General features: G+C 35.5%; 1 protein-coding gene and 1 long non-coding RNA gene across 2 annotated transcripts; both read left to right on the top strand.

The window, feature by feature from the left end:
- The first annotated feature begins 1,056 nt into the window (after positions 1–1,056).
- On the top strand, positions 1,057–5,590 carry LOC104883366 (uncharacterized). The gene is made up of 3 exons (XR_007273317.2): positions 1,057–2,011; positions 2,097–2,186; positions 5,151–5,590. It is a non-coding gene; the product is annotated as an uncharacterized LOC104883366 (long non-coding RNA).
- Positions 5,591–17,980: 12,390 nt separating this feature from the next.
- On the top strand, positions 17,981–20,054 carry LOC104883365 (hypothetical protein). The gene has a single exon (XM_010667874.4). The coding sequence runs from the start codon at positions 18,637–18,639 to the stop codon at positions 19,738–19,740; it is 1,104 nt and encodes a 367-aa protein (XP_010666176.2). The 5' UTR covers positions 17,981–18,636; the 3' UTR covers positions 19,741–20,054.
- The last annotated feature ends 591 nt before the right edge of the window (positions 20,055–20,645 follow it).

The raw sequence follows: 20,645 nt of genomic DNA on the forward strand, positions 1-20,645 counted from the left end.
GATGAATTTTTTTTGTTGAATTCCTCAAGAAAAAGAATCTTGTACTAGGAGGATTGTTGAAAGCTGATATTAGACCCGGTGGAGGAGATTCTAGACCTTCTGATGGTGATCAGTTTTTTTAATGATGAAATATTATCATGATTAACTTAGAATTAATCTTCTATAACTATTTTGTTGATGAGATCATTGATTATTGCATCAATGAGAAAACTGGCTGGTTCATGTTTAAAATTAACGAAATTTGTGAATCAGATGACATTTTCGTAATTAAAATACTATGAAAAGAGTCGGAGTTTTAGAATGATTTTGTTTTGTCCCCCTTTTTTTTGCAATAGAGGATTCAACCTATCCGACCTGTAAGTTCAAATTCTTTCACCTTTCTTGTTACTGGTGAGGTTTATGTGCTATGTCATTAGACTGAACTGAGCTTTTGCTTTTACACTTCCATATGATTAATACCTACCTACCGTGTTTGCAGTTCTTTTGTTGTTCACAATTCTGAATACTCATCAGATGTCACCTAATTTTATGGTATTTTCTTAAATATCTACCAGGATGCACATCACTATTCTCTATGTAAGTGGTGCTTATATAAGTTATATGCTCTATATATGTGTAGCTCTGGCTGGTTCATGTCGCGGCTGCTAGTGGCTTGTTCACATAGCTTTAGCAAGCAGAGGGTGATTACAGGAAGGGCTGGCAATGAGTTGAGACAGCTCGCAAGCTACTCGAACTCGTCTTGGTCAAAGCTCGACTCGTGCTCGAACTCGACTCGATAGGTTAACGAATCGAGCCGAGCAACTCAATACTCGACTCGAGACTCGATAAAATTATATATATATACTTTTAATTTTTTAAAGAAATTTTAACTTTATTTTTTTCTATAAAAATACTTGTACTTTTTAAAAAAAAATGAAAAAAAATGTATAAAATGACCAAAAAGCAAAGTAAAGATTTTTTTCTATAAAATATAAAACTATATTAAATGATCAAAAAGCTTGAAACGAGTTCGAGTTCGAGCTTGAAACGAGTTCGAGCTCGAGTTCGAGTTCGAGTTTAGGTTTCGAGTTCGAGTTCGAGCTTGAAAATTTGAAACTCGCGAGTTTTCGAGTTGAGTCGAGTCGAGTTTGAGTATGAGTTTTCGAGTTCGAGTCGAGTTTAGTCAAACTCGAACTCGACTCGCATCATTGTCAGCCCTAATTACATGGACTAATTGGATCACAAGTTTGATAATCTAGGTATCTTCATGGTACAAACTCGTGTTTGTATACTCTTTTAGTATCATATATTCATATAATTTAAGTTCTCCATTGATTTTGCGGCAGATTATCAAACATTTAATTGCTTTTGATTGTTGAATAATCTCATTGAAATTTCAATCACTATGGGGTGATGTGTGGCATTTTTAGTACTGTAGGTTAACTTTCTTGTCAGATAATATAGCTAGTATTAGTAGAGTTTGGTTTTATCTTTACTGTAAATGTGCACAATGACTTATTCTTGGTGCGTGTTTGATTTGTAACTACCTAATTCCATCTCCTCAATTTACAATTTTGTATAATTGTTTAATTTTTTTCCTCTTTTTTTCTGGATGAATCAGAACATGTGTTGCAATAGCTGGTGTAAACTACTCTGTCATCTCTGCTGATATTTCACTCGCGATTAGTCCAAGATTTGCAAGATTTTTACCCCTTTTTTCTGCCTCATATTTTTGAACTTTACTGATTTTTACTTCTTTCTATCTGTTTTGAACTTTGATCGATTTGTGATTGGAGAATTTGAATGCGTTTGTTGTTACCATCCAAGTCCACCCATTAAATCAAATCGTTAACACTATACCCATTTACAGCCCAACACAACAATATCCATGGATCCAAACCTAGAACAGCCAAGCCAGAATTGCTAAAGAATATAAAAGGGTAAAAATCCTAGTTTCTTCTCCTTTCTTTGCTATAGCTTCAGCCGATACCACCATACCAGATCATCTTCAGCTCACCGCTGCACAACCATGGTAACTTTCTCTTTCTTACTTCCCCATTTCTATCTTCTATCTCTCTCCTATTTACTCCGTTGTACCTTAATGTTGCTTGTTGCAGGGTATCAATTTGAAGGATGGTGGCAAAAGCAAGAAAACCAAGTGCACTACGCCCAAATCTAACGATGTTTACCTATAGTTACTCATCAAGGTCCAATCTTTTGTCTTAAATTTGATATGAAATTTAATTTTCTGAAGTTAGACGTGAAATTAAATGGTAGATTTTTCTGGGTTTTTGCTGTACTGTTAAATTTTCAAATACCCAGTTTTTTTATGTTACACGTAATATTAATGTTTTACTCCCTCATTCATTAAGCCTGATTTTATTGATTTATAGTGTAACTCTGCTTTTCGATACATCAATCTTTTTTAATTAGTATATACTTTATGCTTAGTATTTTTTGGATCTTTTTTTTTTGAAAGGAAATTCGGACCCTTATATTAGATCAATATCCACCAAAGTAGAAATGCTTTCGGGAAAAGCATCAAGCCAAACAATCTCAGAATTACAAGGGCAATCCCAACGGGCTAACAGATGGGCCACAACATTACCCGCTCGTTTAACATGTAAGAAGGAAAAACATATAAAATTCCGAGCAAGACTACGAATATCATCAAAGACTCTAAACAGAGGAGCCACACCCTCCACATTATTCTTTACTGCATTCACCACAGACAATGCATCACCTTCAAAGATCACTTTATCATAGCCAAGTCTTAGCGACACTTCCACAGCAAACCTCGCAGCCATCGCTTCAGCAAGCGTGGCATCCCACCTCGCCCCAATACGCTTAGTTGCCAGAAGCTTCACCTCGCCGTCGCAATTACGCATCACAACACCCAGCCCAATCTCTCCATTTTCTCTCACGTGAGCATCAAAATTCACCTTCAACAGCCCAGCAGCAGGGGGGTTCCACTTTGTCGAACTTGAGGCAACCGACGGTACTGGTCGAAAAACATTCTCAGCGTATGATCCATAATCCAACACCATTTTCACAAAGTTACTTGCCACCTCCACACCACACAATGTTTGGGACTCAAAAATAATCTTATTGCGACAAAACCAAGCTGCCCACAGAATAGCACATACCACACTCAACTCATCTTTCGAAACCTTATTGACCATCCACACAAAACTTTCAAGAAAGGAGGTTCGGGGAACATCAGCTATGAGAGATGAAAAATTGCTAACCTGCCATATAGCGTGGGCCTGGGTACAGTCAAAGAGAGCGTGACAGATCGCCTCTTGGTTCGCCCCACAGATTGAGCATGAAGGAGATTCAGGTATATGCCGAAAGAATAGCCTCTCCTGTACACCAAGACTAGCTTTACATGCTCTCCACACAAAGTGAATCATTTTGGGAGGCCCCTGAACACTCCATACTCTCCTCCACACCTCTAAATCGCGCTCACCGTGATGGAGTTGCCACGTACGGATATGACCAAGGCGAGCCAGCTAATAGCATGATTTGACGGAAAAAAGACCATTTTTTGTAGCCACCAGTACACATGATCATCAAGCCAATATCGGGATAAAGGATTTTAAGTACCATATCCCATTCCTCCTCCACAAACGTTTGATGCACGAGGTCGACATTCCAACCTCCCCCCTCGTAGTCCAGCAAAGCACTCACCCGCATTTCCATGTCGCTATCAAGACGAGGAGTGGGAGTGAAGTGCGCACCCTCACCAAGCAGCCATGCGTCATCCCACACTCGAATACGTCGCCCCGAGCCCACACACCACTTTAGCCCCTCTAGTAATAGGGATTTAGACCCCCATATACTACGCCATGTGAAACTTGGATTGTATCCACACCTAGCATCAACAAACTCCACTTTCCTATAATATCGGGCCTTCAACAGTAAAGAGAGCAAGGAAGCTGAATTTTGGGAGAGGCGTCAAGCATGTTTCGCTAGTAAAGCTTGGTTAAAACAATGTAGATCGCGAAATCCAAGACCCCCCATCGACTTCGGCAAACAAAGAGACTCCTACCTATGCCAATGCATCTTCCTCTCACCCTCCTTCGACCCCCACCAAAAACGAGCAATTAATGAGTGAATTTCATCAATAAGACTTTTAGGCAAGCAAAAGACACTCATCATATACGTGGGGATAGCTTGGACAACTGCTTTAATAAGCACCTCCTTCCCCGGACGAGAGAGTAACTTCTCTTTCCAACCCTGCAGTTTCTTCCATATACGCTCCTTAATACAAGCAAACGTCACTTCCTTTGACCTCCCAATGATAGTGGGGAGACCCAGATACTTCTCTTGCTTTTCCACTTCTTTAACCCCAAGGACATTGACAATCTCATTCCTGCAACCGTTATCCACATTCCTACTAAACACAACTTCTGTCTTGCTTAAATTGACTTGTTGCCCCGATGCTCTCTCGTATTTACTGATTATATCAGCCACCACAAAACATTCTTGCACAGAAGCGTTAGTAAACAATATACTATCATCAGCAAAGAATAGATGTGAAATCCTGGGAGCACCCCTGCATATTTGCGCACCATGTATCTTTTTTTCGATTGCTGCCTTAGTAATATGGGATCACCTTGACGAAGACCACGGGAAGGAGTCAGGGAGCCTTGTACCACACCATTAATCTTAAAAGTAAACGAAACACTTGAAATGCAGGCCATTATCCTATCAATCCACTCTGAGCAGAACCCCATCTTTTGCATAACCTTCTCCAGAAAACACCACTCGACACGATCGTAAGCCTTGCTTATATCTAATTTCAATGCGCACATCTTATTATTCATAACATCCCGTCGTTTCATTGCGTGAAAAATTTCGAATGCCACAAGTGCATTATCTGTTATCAGCCGGCGCGGGACAAAAGCACTCTGATTAGGAGAGATGATGGTAGGGAGGATACATTTAAGTTTGTTGGCAAGCGTTTTCGACAGGATCTTATACAGTACCGTACAGAGGCTTATCGGTCTGAAATCCTTCATAGAAAGTGGCGTGGCACATTTGGGAATCAACTAATGTGTAGTAATATAAATGCTGATGGAACAATTGTTAATTTTAATATGATTTGGGATTTTGTTTTTATGCCATTTGGGGAAACATAGAATTTTAATGTATTGGATTTTATACAGGAAAGTATTAGCTGTGGAGTTGGTATCCATATTTGTGGGATTTTTGGGTCTTTTAAACTATTTAATGGGGTGGCCAGCCTCGATGAGAGAAAAAGAATTCTCAAGGGTGAAACTGAATCCCTAAGTGCTGGGATGCTTGAGCTTTATAGAGAAATCTCTTCCTCTCAGGTTCAACGACGCAAGAAGCGAAATGATGACCTCAACCATTGGATCGATGAGGGTCAAAAGCTTGTGGAGGTAGCTCGAGGCTTGTCAAGCCAATTTGGAAGATGGAGGTGCTTCCTTGTGGGTCCCAAGATAAGATGGGAGCTCGAGGCTTTATTGCTTTTGTTGAAGATTTATGTAGACCTTATTCTTATGTATCTAATTATTTATGTTTATGCTTCAATTGAGCATAATATGCTTAATAAAATGATTATTGATATATATTATTGATTTTGTATTGATTAATAATGAAAAATGCAAAAAAAAAGTTTTTTTTTGGTTTTTTGGGTGGTCAACCGCTGCGGTTTTGACCCAAAACCGCAGCAGTTAATCATCACTAGTAGAAAAAACATTAAATGCTCCGGTTGAAAACCCATTAAGGGCATGTTCTCTTCAGCTTATTTTCAGTTCAATTCAGTTCAGTTCAATTCAGTTCATTTCAGTTCAGCTGTGGACAATACTTTCACTTTCACATATCACTATTCATTTCAGTTCAGTTCCGTTCAGTTCAATTCAGTTCAGTTTAATTATGTTCAGTACAGTCAGTTCAGCTGTTTTATGCCGAAGAGAACATGCCCTAAATGCTTCGTATTTAGCGCGTAGCAGACGCTATACGAGCATTTCACAAGTGCTCCGGTTTTCGCTGGAGCATTTTGTAACTCAAAGGCTCCGGTTGTTTAGAAAAAACCGGAGCATTTGTTTGTTAAATGCTTCGGTTTTTCTCAATAAACAGAGCATTTGAGAGTTTTTTTTTTCTATAAAAAAAATTGTACAGCTTCAGCAAGCAAGCTGTACAGCAATAATACACCAACAACGAGTAAGAAGTTCTACCAATACTGGTTAGGTACTCAGTACAAGTAGCTTTTAGTATCGCAGCCCCTAAGACTACTTTTATAAAAATCAAAAGAACAAATAAAAAGGATAGAAAGTGAAATTTTATTAATCAAATAAAAAAATTAATATGCCATGACACAAGTATAAACAACTAGCTAATAATTGCAAAAAAAATCTCATATGCCTTTACGACACCATAATTAGTATTCTACAAAAAGTTCTGTGAATAACAGGTAAGAATTATAAATCTAAACCAAAGAAAGATGCATGTCACCCTTTTGCCTGATGGTGTGTAACACCCCGATAATTCTCTCTTTTTAGAAATACCTTTATAATATAAAACTTAGAGAATTAACCAAGTATTATCGCCTGTCTGATAACGTATCGGCTTATTCAGAATTTTGCAGCGGAAAACATATAACTAAACTTTAAACTTTATTATTAATATATACATACATAAATAAATAAATAAATAAGTATTTAGAACTCAAACAATCTAAATGAGTCTACTCAAACAAACTCAATAACTTATGTTCTTATAAATGCAGAAAAATAAAATATACTAGTTACACATTCTCTCCATTTCAGATTCCCAATGATACACATCTGCGAACCTGTAATGTCAATGCTATACTGAATCTGCTCACCAAAATGGATCATCACAGTATCAATAAGGCAAAGCCATGATCACAATCACAAAAAAAGCACGTAATCAGCAAAACTAAGTACTACATACTAAAACATAAGCATTCCTAACATGATACTAATAAATAATATGCAGGGACAAATAATATCATAATCATATAATAATCTGCAAATAGCTTTAACTGAACTAAACTCTAAACATCTTCTTATTACTTTAAATAGTTATTGGAACTGAGTTGTCTTATCTACTATGCCTTCACCTACGAAGACGAAATACGGGTGCTACTAGGCACTACAACGCATTTCAGATTGACCTGCGATATCGAGGAACTTTTGCTAACTGAAAAAGGGATGGTGATCAATCCATCTCCTGTAAAAAGCCATAGCTCGCTCACCATGTACTCCAACTCCTAATGTCCAACTCTAGACGTGCACCAGTCTAAAGTCTATAACTATTCTCGTTGCACTTTACGTTATTTACGTATTATCACTTGTTATGACACACATACAAGTAACATAGAAATAATAATCAAACAGTCACAACTGAACTTCTTTTATCTTAGTATTTAATAAGTGATCACAACTTACAATCCAAGACTACTTTCTTTTTTATCTCAACTTTCTTTATTTGTTGAACCTAGCCAACAATAATCTTACCTTTAAAAAGGCATAACTTATCAAACTTACTAAACAAGGCCCACAGTCCTCATAAGATATTAAAAATAATACTTGTCAGGGAATACATGAATAACATGATTCAAACTCTATAACATATATTAATTCCTCATGCGAATTAATAAATAAATTCTCTTTTCATGCTTGTATCAAATATTCCATACAAACATACATTCTAGTATTCATAAATACTAGAAATCAAATAAAACATACTAGTATGTACGTACTCACACAGGCATAAAACATGTAACAATCAAATACTAGAAATCATATATGAACATAATAAGTTCCTATACAAGATACTAAAATTTCTTGCTCCTTAGATCATGATACTAATCACATAACACACAGGTATGTACGTACCTTGTGTAAACTAGTCTACAGGCTACTTTTAGTTCCTTAAAAGTCTCCTACGACATATTCTCCGCCTAGAAATCAATATAAACTAAAATCAATACTTTTAAATAAAAATACAACAACTCTAAAATATTTAAAATCTCCTTTAAATATATTCAAAAGCTGATTTTAATATCAAAACTTCAATTACTTTTAATTCCTAGCATAGTACCACCATACTAGTAACTAAAACTATTAAATCTCCATTAATAAAACCTTTTCTGAAATTCCAGTAACTTTTAAAATTATAAAACCTTCTGTAAACATGTATAAACATCTTTAAAATCATAATCTAAATCAATCTCATAGTATCTAACATGCTACTATGGTTTTCTAGTAATTAAAACCCTAAAAATCCATGCTTTAATGATTAAAACTTCAATCTAATCATAATAAACAAATCTGAATTTTTATTCTCATAATATAATATATATATGAATCAAGATTATTAATTAAAACAATAATTTAAATCCAATAATCATGATTAACATCAAAAGAAAGCATAAAAACATAGTCTTTAAATGGAATCTTGAGGACGAAGAAAAGAAAACAACCACAATAGGAAGAACAAGAAGGGCGCCGGAACTAAGGACCACGACAGCAGCACTGTGGCGCGAGTCACGGTGGTTCTTGGAAGCTTGTGACGTTTCTTGTTGAAGAAGAAACGTTACTTGATGAAGAAGAAAGAGAGAACTTGGAAGAGAAAGAAAGAAAATCGTGGAAAAGGAGAGAGAGAGTGAATGCCATGTAGTTTGAGAAGGAAGAGAGAGAAAATATTCTTTGTGTGGGGGTAAAATAATTAAGTGATAGGATATTTATAAGGGCTTCCCTTTTGGGCTTAGGAAAAAGGAGATTGGACTTAATGATAATTGATGATGAATAAGATGAACAAATTAGAATCTTTATCATTAATATGACTCCTTTATCCTTATTAGGTTCCTCAAGTCCATTAGACTTCTTTTTTGATAGAAATTAGTATTTAAAACTTTTATCACAACATGCTTAATTAAAATATTTTTAACTTTCTTAAATCCTTAAAATAATTTCTTTTAATTTTTAAAAGTCAACCTTTTTAAATAGTCAAATCATTTTAAAATTAGATTATGTTTAAATATAAATATATATATACTAAAATATATTTATGAAATCCTTTAAAATTATGGGGGATTACATGGTGATTCCTCCATCCTTGCAATAGCTTCATCATCTTCTCACACGCTAAAAACATCATCACCATCAGATTGATTCAAAACCTACTCCTCAGGACACCACAACAACCTCTGCACCAAATGAGACAAATCAAATAATATAACAATATCAAAATGTAGTAAAGTGCATTAAGATTAGAAAGCAACTCCAATAACAAAGTGCATTAAGATTAAAATGCTCTTTGATCTCACATTCCTCCACTCATCATGTAGTTTGGCACTGTTAAGAACAGTTGTACAATCATCTTACATTGCCAAGGGCAGATAAAGCAGTTCAACACTCATATATACTATAGAACAAATTTCAAATGATTACATAGGCATCAATCTTAACCTCCAAATCTCCAATCAAGGAGGCAAGTATGACTTCAACAGATAAACTTGAATTGAACCATCGATAAATAAATCAAAATAAAGCAATTTCAAGCTTCTCCTAGATAATTTGTTAGACCGTCTTAGTTTTTGGAGAAGGACAAACTCTACGCCAAATCTTTACTACCCTTGTGACCTATTCTATGTAGAAAATTGAGCATCCCATAGTCATAGATAAAGTTACTAACCTGCCTCGGGTATGGGTGAAGAAGCATTCAGCTTCACATTAGGATTGGTTTGCCCCATCTCTGAAGCTGGATATGCATAACAAGTCCATGAATTTGCTGCCAAGATAGAGATGTCTGTGTTAGTTGCATAGAGATAGGGGAAGAAAGCATTACACATCTTAACAGAAAAGAAAGTACACATGACAAGCTTTGGAGATAGAAGTTCACATAACAAAAAGAAAATAAGACACAACAAAAAGAAGTTACCCATGCTGCGAAAGGTACTAAAAGAGGACATTATCCTCTTAAAATTCTAATAAACCAAAAATAATAACATTGAAACATAGAATTGAGATGGTTTACATAATTTATAAATCAATTAGAATAATCATTTAGGTATAACATTTCCTATGTTATGTAGTACTACAATTGTTGATGAATGTCTTCCTAAATTTAATGATTTAACAAATGTCTTCCAATTGTCGAATGCTTTGACCTTTAGCATATGTATGCTTGATAGGAGAACAAACATGCCACATCTTCCCATCACGGGCAAGGGATTTCGGAGATATGTAGGTACCTTAAAAGTAGATAAGCAGTAAAAGGGAAGTGAACGCAGTCTTCTAAAAGAAGTGGTTTATCCTTGATGTAATAAGTTATATGAGGAACTTCCTTCACAACACGAATAAACTTCAACATCTTAACTTACAACTTTCAATGACGAACAAACATGTCAAAGGAGTCTAAAGAGATTCCAAATGTTAGCGTCGGCACAAAAAAAAAATCCATTCATGGGATTTACTTTCTATCCTGCTAATGTATTATGATACACACCAAAAAAATCAGACTGGATAATAATCTCAATTTGAAGTCATATTGGTCGAATTTGTTAGTCTCACACCCCCGGTACCATTGGTCATGACCATGCACAGATCTTGGCTGTTCTAGTTCCATGAAAAAATTAACAAGGACTACCTTCTAGAGTTATGACTGGGGTTAAGCTTGCAAATGTTGGACCAGATATTTACATACACTAGTTATACCAGTCAAGAAATAAGACTGAGAAAGTAAGTACAATCAGAAATAGCAAAAGAAATGTTCTACTACCACTATTCCTCTGTATGGCCTGAGAAAACTCTTTGTTACCAAGCTCCACATTTTGCGTTGCTTCAACTACCTACAAGCACAAAACATGACAAGTTATATGTAGATCCAAGGTTTCTCTCATAAACTATATATTAATGGTAAAACTAAACAGCATAGATTAACATGAGAGAAGCTGAAGATTTGGCCAAGAAAAATTATATACTTACTCCCCTCCACTATTAGTATTGCACGGAGCTTTTGCCTGTTTGACCTGCAATTTTCATATTCTTTAGATAGATATTTTCGAAATGAGACTTACGCTCTACTGCAATTGTTCCAGCACAAATGCAACTGACTCCAATGCTTATGGGACCATGCTTTATGCTAATTCACAAAGCTCCATTGAAGTCGAAAGTAAACCTAAATCAAGGATAAAATATACGCATGACTCAATTTTGACCAGTTTATGGGTGTGACACTGTTAAAAAATCACCAAATGCTCCTGCAAGGCATAGATCAACATACAAATATCACAAAACTCGAGATCTAAACCACAACAAAATCGTAGACTAACATGAAATCCAAAAAAAATAAAGAAAATTCAGATCAACATACAAAATAAAAACAAAACAGAAAGAGATATTAGATAGAAGAAACTCATAAGAAAGGGGAAACCATGAATGAACCAAAAAAATCCCGAAAAATGCAGCAAAAAACATCAATTGAGAACCCTAAGAAAGAGAAAGTAATTGAGGCAGATTATGTTGACGTTGAATAATAAGAGTAAAGAAGACGAAGACGAAGGAGTACAGAGAAAGAGTTCGAATCGTTTCACAAAATCCCCAGAAATTAACCTAATATGCCTTCCAAGGGATAGATCTCATGAATCAGAAGAATCTTTTGGGCGCGCCATAAAGTGAAATTGTATAGTATAGTATATATTTCTATTTCTAGACACAACAAAAGAAGAACATAGCAAATTTGGTGAAGAAACATGACATTAAGTCACATACACTTGAAGATATACCACAGATTGGGCTTCCCAAATGTAGTCCTAGTTACCGAAATTCGACATCTCATTAAATACCCCACACCAACAACTACTTCATTCACAGCTTACTAAACTTAGCAAACCACCCACATCTTCTGGAAGTACTCAGATCCATTATCAGCAAAAATTTAAAGAGATTAAAAGGATATCCTCCCATTAAGCACGAAATTTCAACAAAATCTCAAATCCATTAATCAAATAAGCTTGAATGTACCAAAATAAAAAGTTAAAACCGAATCTTCAACCAACTCAAAATCAAATCAAAGGAAACTTCACAAGTATTGAAGTTGAATACTTTAATGAAGCAGATCTTACATCAAGACAACGAAATCCAAAAACTTCCAAATCTAGAAAAATAAGCAAAAGAGAAACAAAAAAACCCTAAAAGTCGACAAATAAGAAAAAAAATGAAAAGGGCGAGATACCCTCGGTAGCAGACAGTGGCGCGGTAACTGATGGAGGAATCTCTGTTCGTCTTCCTCAATTGGTGGTGAATGCTTTAGTTTCGTGGGAGGACATCAAACCTAAAGAAGTTCAGCAGGTTGATTGAAGAAACATCGATTAGAAATTGGTCGAATGGCTAATGCTTTGTGATGCAATCAATTGAACTGCGGCGAGGGGTCTTGATAAGGAGGGATGACGGAGGGAGGGATGGCGGAGGTTTCAATTAAGGGAATCGAGGGACTTGGGAGGGAGAGAAAATAATAAAGAGAGGGAACGAGAATGACTGATGAGGAGAGACGAAAATCATTTTAGTACGTAACAGTGCGAGGGGTTTCATGAATTGAGAGAGGGTTTAAATGCTCGGGTTGACTAGTCAACCAAATCATTTGACACCAAATGCTCCGGTTGACTAATCAGCCCAAGCATTTGTGATTTTTTTAATTAAAATTTTCACAAATGCTCGGATTGATTAGTCAAGTGGAGCATTTGATAAGTAGCAAAAGTAGTTTTTTCCAGTAGTGTATACCGCTGCGATTTTGGACCGCATCAGTAAATCATTTACTGATGCGCTTTTGGACCACATTAGTAACTAAATAGGATCTGTTGCGATCCCACTTGATGCGGACCAAAATCGCATCAGAAGTCCGGTCTTGATCGCATCAAATGGACTTTTTTCCACTAGTAATGGGAACTTTAGCTATTAATTCACATGGGGGAATGAATAATATTATTGAGATAGAATCATGATTAATCATGTGTTTGCTTACAGTATTATTTTCACTACTTCATAAGGACTGTGGATCTTATTTGGTAAATTGATCACCATCCCTATTATTTTTCAAAGGTTCCTCGATATCGCAGGTTTTTCTGAAATACGAAGTAGCGCCCGTATTTTGTCTTCCTAGGGGAAGACAAGTTTAGATAAGACAACTCAAGTCCAATAATTATTCCATTATAGTAATAAAAAGATGTTCAAAGTTTAGTTCAGTAGAAGTTATCTGCAGAATGTTATATTGTCATATTATTATTTATCCCTGCATGTTAATTATTAGTATCATGTTAGGAATATTTATGTAATACTATGTAGTACTCAGCTTTGCCGATTACGTGCTTTGTTTGTGATTGTTGATCATGGCTTTGCCTTATTGATCCTGTGATGACCCATTTTGGTGAGCAGATTCTTTAGAGCATTGACATTTACAAGTTTGCAGATGTTGCATCATTGGGAATATGAAAATGGAGAGGTTATGTAATATTTTATTATATTTACTGCTTTAGTAGGAACATATTATAATAAGTTTGGTGAAGTAGACATTTATAAAGTGTTTGGTTTTAAGTACTTATTTATTTATTATATTAAAGTATGAAGTTTAGTTATATGTTTTCTGTTGCAAAATTCTGAATAAGCCGATACGTTATCACACGGGCGATAATGCTTGGGTAATTCTCTATGTTTTATATTAAAAGGTTAATTCTGAAAAGGGAGAATTATCGGGGTGTTACAAATTGGTATATGGGAGATTTAGGTTATTTTCAAATGTTTTAGACGCCTAACTAACTTACTAGTTATTTGAATACACTCTTAAAATTGCTCCTACTTATTCGTTTTGAAAAACGTTATAGGAATATATGTTATGCTATATTTTTTTAGAGGACCGAAAAATATTTTTGAGAGGGGTCCAATTGTTTTTTAATGGCCCGAAAATTTATTTTACATTGTCCTAAATTTTTTATAGAGTCGAATTTTTTTTTTTCCGAATTATTGATGTTTCAAAATTTTTTTTAAGATGTCCGAAATTTTCTTTTCATTAGTTTATTTTTTTTCGACACTTAGTATTATTATTTTATTTAAAATTATAAGGATTGTCCGCATTATTTTTATTCCCTTTAAAGTTTTATTTGTTGCATTGTGAGAATGGATAGTATAGGAATGTCATATAAGATAGAAATATTATATGCCCGCATTGAATGGTTAGTTCAGCATGTTATTATTTTTCTTCACTTTAATTCATGTTGATCTTTTATCTCCATAAGAATGGAGTATTGATCTTTACTAAATTCTATAGGTTCCGCTGATGCTGCTGGTTCACTTTTTTTACTTCTCCTAGATGAGGTCGTCATTGAAGTCAACGCCCAAGTTTCAGCTTTCTTGGGATTATTATTCTTTGGTTGAATTGCTTCTTCAGTCTTTTTTATTTCCGGATGTTTTGCCTCAGCACATACTTATGTTGCGTGGATGAATGCTTCAACCTCCTGGATGGCTTCGGTAATAATGATGATCTTTTTCTTCACCAAATCAAATTTGAAACTTCCTGGCCTCAGACCCCTGATGAAGGCGTCAAAGGCCACTCCTGCATTCAGGTCCTGAATCTGCAATGCCTCTAGATTAAATCTCTCAACAAAACTTCTTAAAGCCTTCTTTGGTCCTTGGATAATCTTCTCTAAATGCATGCTAGTTTTCTGCTTCTGCCGATTTGCTACAAAATGGCTAGTGAACAAAGTACTAAGCTCCGTGAAACTATTCACTGAGTTAGGAGGGAGATTATTGAACCACTTTTGTGCTACATCTTTCAAAGTAGCTGGAAAATTCTTACACCAAGTAGCATCATCGACTGCATGCACATACATTTGATGCTTGTATGCCGATAGGTGATCGTCTGGATCGGTAGTTTCGTCAAAGGGTTTTATCGTGGGTAGCTTAACCTTTGGGAACGGAGGAGACTCCATGGTTCTGGCCGAGAATGGATTCGACCAGTTAATCTTGAGTTTCCCCAAGATCCCTCAATGGGTATGTGCTCCCGACGATATTCCCTTAACACGGGATTAGAAGAGGTGTTAGCTAGGCCTGGACGCCTATACACCATAGGTTGCAACATTTTTTTCTTGCCTTGGTAGGACAGCAGATGGTCCTTGACTCCTTCCTGCAGTTCTGGATGGTAGCCTTAATGGAGGATCTCTCATATAGGGTGTGAACCCTGATGCTGAGCACTATAGAGTTGCTGCTTTCTTTGCCTCTAGATACTCCCTAACATCTGTCTCCGTTTTATGACCGCTAGGAGGTAAGTTGTCCATTGGCCGGACCACCAATTTATAGTCCATTTTCCTCCGCTGCTCACTAACCGTCGGCTGCTTTCCTTTTGAATCCTGTCTGGACACTTCCAGCCGAGGACGCTTGCTTGGCCCTGGCCGACCTTCTTAGGACTCTCCCTTCGGTGGAGTTATAGTAGCTAGGTCTGGATTGACCTGGAAAAATAACATGTTATTCTTAATTTGCTCCTCAACGACAGCAGCCATCCTAGTCTGAAAATCATTCAAGACGTGTTCTAGATGGGCAGTCCGCAGTTGTCACCAAACGCTCAAGATTTTCCTGAATGACAGGCTCCCTGCTTCGTCCAGAGAGGTTGACAACAGTAGGGGGGCTATCTCTTCCTCTTAGTGGCCTTTCATCGTCCACTGTATCTTCCACTCGAATCTCAAAACTCCTGTTCCTAGCAACATTGGATGAGTGACAATCAGACATTGTCGCGTCTCCCCACAGACGGTGCCAAATGTTACGTAATGTTTAACTCGTAAAATAGTACTACTATCCCCAATAGTACGTTCTATAGTATGAGACTTGTGCAACAACGCCTAGACCCAAACCCGAACCTGAGCTCCGCCTTCGGACCTGCAAAAAGGGATCCACCCTGGAGGTTTGGGTGGTACTTCCCCCTCCGAAACTTAAGTCAGGTATCAGGAGTAGAAAGGAAACTTTTAGAGGGAGAAAGTAGAGATAGAGAGAGAATTTATGGCAGAATAACAGTACACTACTCTCAAAAACGTACCTTTCTCCTGATTTCAAGGACTATTTATAGTGTCTGAAGTAATTACGGTACCCTGAGGTCACGCTAATTTGGGAGAACCTGATTGGCTGAGCAACAGTTTTATGACACGTGGCAAGCATTAATTGGAGAGTACACATCATCCACTCTACACTAATGCCTTTTGCAAATGTTGGACCTAAGTACAAATTGGGCCAAAAGGGAGGGCTAGTACAACTCTTTTTTCCAGAAAAGTGTACTTTAGATCATACACCTTTTTGGACCCAATACTTTCTGCAGCAGCGAAGGGACACGCGTAGGTGCTGGATGGAGCCACATGTCTTATTTTTAGGTGTTGATCTTTAGGCTACAACAATTATTACTACTATTACTATTATAAATATTAATATCATAATTATAATAATAATTATATTATTATTATTATTATTATTATTTTAATATTACTAATTATTGTTTTGCTAATACTTCTTTTATATGATTCGGCTAATTATATTGAAATGATAGTTGAAGCCTAAGAAGTACACATTGCAATTATATTTGTCATTGTTCAAAGCACAAACTTTTTAATAGATTACAATAATAATACTATTAATAATAACAACAATAATACTTCTCATTGTTGAAATAAAAAAAAACTACATGTTTTGATAGTTGAATTACTAGGCAAAATCATAGTACTATCGAACATTAACTAGTTTTCATAATCGGTTAATTAATTTTTTATTTAATAACTTATTATTTTTAATAAATTATTATTATGAATTTAATATTCATTAAATAATATTATATTATATTATTATCACTACTATTAGGCATGTTCTCCCCACCTTATTTTCAGTTCAGTTCAATTCAGTTGCAATCAGTTCAGTCAAGTTCAGTTCAGTTCAATCATTTGATTCTCTGATAATAATACAATGATAATTATTATCATTATTATTACTACTATTACAATTATAAATATTAATATCATGATTACAATTAGTATTATTATTATTATTATATTATTATTATTATTATTATTATTATTATTATTATTATTATTATTATTATTATTATTATTATTATTATTATTATTATTATTATTATTATTATTATTACTCTTGTTACTATTTCTTTTAATATTATTTTATTAATAATAATAATAATAATAAGTACCTTAATAAAACCCTTTCATTTTTCATTTTTCGTATCAACAACAGGACAACCATCTTCGCTCCATCCGATACCAGTCCATTTCTTTAGTTCATTCCAAGCCTTGTGTATTTCTTTCATATTGGTAATATAAACCAATTCGTAATGGAAGTTGATGTAATGTACTTTACCCGCGGGAGAGACATATTCGGGCAGGATTCCTAAAAGTATAGTAACAACATCCATAGTGAAATTTGCCTTGAATTACTCATTGCAAACTAGATACTTTTAGAGGAGGATAAACGATCAAGAGTTCAACTCAATTCAGTTGCAAGCAGTTCAATTCAATCTTATTCAATTCAGTTGTTTTTTTTTTACGAAGAAAACATACCTCAAATGACAAAACAGAAAGAATGAATACAAACCACTCATTAACCTAAATGGCACATGATCAATTGTTAATTGCCAAAAAATCAAGAAATCCACATGATCATTTAATGAATTTTTTTTTTATTTAATAACTCATTATTATTAATAAATCATTATTATGAATTTATTATTAATTAATTAAATAATATTATATTATATTATTATCACTACTATTAGGGCCTGTTCTCCCAGCTTATTTTCAGTTCAGTTCAGTTCAATTCAATTCAGTTCAATTCAGTTCAGATCAGTTCAGTTCAGCTCTTGACAATACTTTTACTCTCACATATCCCTATTCAGTTCAATTTAGTTCATTTCAGTTCAATTCAATTCAGTTCAGCTATTTTATGCCAAAGAGAAGAGGCCCTTAGTTATAATTTAATTAAGTTCAGTTCAGTTGAGTTCAGTTCAGTTGCAATCAGATCATTTCAGTTCAATTGTTTTACGCTGAAGAAAACAAGTCCTTAGTTATAATTTAATCCAGCTCAGTTCAGTTGCAATTAGTTCACTCCAATTATTTTATACCAAAAAAAACCCCTAAACCACCTCTATGAGACTATGACTAAAAGTTTTAAGAACATAATTTGTACTTATTAAATAAAAAAAAAATCAAGAGTACCGTATCAAAACGCTCAAATTGAGAAGAAAACCATGCTTAAACACACCTTCCTAGTTCCTTCGCATTTTCACCCATTCACAATTCTCCACACCCCTAGGCCCTAGGTACATATGTCTTATTAAACCATTGTAGAAAAATACCCTCTAAATCCCCATTTTTACATCTCACGCCAACAAACCCACCCACCCACTCACCCACCCTTCAATTTCAAACCCTAGTCAAATCTCTCTCCTCTTTCACCCTTCCCCTTCTCTCTCTCCTCTTTCATCCTTTTGGATCTCACTTCATTCATTTCCTAGTTGATGTGAATGTGATTCTCCAAAGGTCACACTCAACTCTCCCCACCTTTTTTTTTCATTTTATAATTTTATTTTCTCCATCGATCTCTTGTATGATCAGCAACAAAAATGGCGTCCGCTTGTGTAAATAACATACCCACAACCAACCACTCAAGCTACGGCTGGTTAACTCCGAGATTATCTCTAAGCCGAGAATACAAAGATGATGATTCTAAACACTCGAAATCTAAATCTAAAGAATCTTCTTCACCCAAAGATACTGGAGATTTCGAGTTCCGTCTTGGAGATAACGTCACTATGCTCCCAGCTGATGAGCTCTTCTTAGACGGCAAACTTGTTCCACTCCATCTTTCATCAGCTAAGTTAGCTCCAATGCCATCAAATCCGCCTGAAGAAGATGTCAAATCTCCCAAAAAACCTTGCACCGAAGACCAATCTTTATTCTCCCCAAAAGCTCCCAGGTGTTCTAGCAGATGGAGGGAGCTTCTCGGTTTGAAGAAGCTTCCTCAAAACACCAACAAAACGGCGTCGTCTTTGTCTATCAGGCAGTTTCTGAATAGGAACTCCAAAACGGTAACGTCATCTACTGACAGTGATACATCTCTTAGCTCACCATTATTATTAAAAGATTGTTCATCATTAGAGTATGAATCAATATGCATCTCATCTTCTAGAATATCTCTGTCTTCATCTTCATCTGGGCATGATCACGACGAACTCCCACGCCTGTCATTAGACGCGGAAAAGCCAAATACTGTAACTCAGCGCAACAGATCGGTCTCCTCGGGACCAAAAGTTCGACCTGTGCGGTCAAGAATAAGGAAAGAAAAGACAGCAGTGAGTCGGGGAGTTTCAGTTGATAGCCCAAGAATGAATCCGTCTGGTAGAGTTGTGTTTCAGAGTTTGGAGAGAAGTTCAAGTAGTCCAAGTAGTTTTAATGGCGGACCAAGGCATAACAAACAAAACAGAGGGGTAATGGAGAGGTCGTATTCTGCTAATGTTAGGATTACTCCTGTTCTTAATGTCCCTGTTTGCTCTCTTCGTGGATCATCTAAGTCTGGTGTTTTCGGGTTTGGACAACTGTTTTCTTCTTCTTCGCAACCTCAAAAGAAAGAAGGTTGCAACAACGGCATTACTAGAAACCATCATCAGCAGCATCATAGTAGTAATAGAAACAAGAAGGAGAAGGAGAAAGAGAAAGAGAGGTCATAGATATGGGTAAAATTAACAAAATTTGACATTTCCAAATTTATTTTACCAAAAAAAAATTTAATTGCTTAGTTATTTGAAGTATTGGGTTTAATGAATGGGGGGAATTAACTGGTGGGAATTTGTATTCCTTTTAACCATATTCTACTTTTTCCTTCATAAAAAAAAGAAGCTTGTAAATATGCAGGGTTTTATTGCTTTTACTTTTTGCCCTGTAGCGCCATTGTACTTTCATATCGTTGATATTTCTTTTGTGGGGCTTACATTTTGTTTGATATGCTAACTCTATCGTTATTGTTAAAAGGCTAGTACTACTAGATGCTTGTGTACTGTCACATTTACTCTTATGTAATGTAGTAGCTTTAAAAAAAACTATTAACTTGTTCACACTTATCTTCCTTTTAAATGGATCTACTTCGCGTCACATTTTAGTTCTTGTTCGGTTTAACTTTTTAGAAGAATTTTTTTAGGTTGTCTTTACACAAAACCCCAATTCAAAGAGTGTGGGATAATTTAGTGGTTATAACTTTTTTTTCGATTCCAAAAGGTGTTCGGATCGAGTCTCATCTTAGGTAAAATGCAATTTCCTTTATTCTCCCAACTTGTGAAAGTTTCTTCATACCTTTAAAAAATTAATAATAATAATTTGATTTTGGGGTATACTTCATTTGATGGACAAGTTCTATTGTAAGTCAATTGGATTTGTTTATAGTGGTTTTTTGTTTGAACGTGTATTAGTATTAGCTTGTTATAGTTAAAACGCTATACTTTTTATATAAATTAAGATAAATGAGGTTCATTTGAGTGGAACAAGAATAATTCCTTAAGTGAATCTTTATCACTATAAAAATGAGTGTTGTAGCTCAATCAAGTTATAACAAACGTGAGATAGTGATTGTTTGGTTGGA

The sequence above is a fragment of the Beta vulgaris genome, chromosome 4 (genome assembly GCF_026745355.1).
Source record: "Beta vulgaris subsp. vulgaris cultivar EL10 chromosome 4, EL10.2, whole genome shotgun sequence".
Classification (NCBI taxonomy): Eukaryota; Viridiplantae; Streptophyta; class Magnoliopsida; order Caryophyllales; family Amaranthaceae; genus Beta; species Beta vulgaris.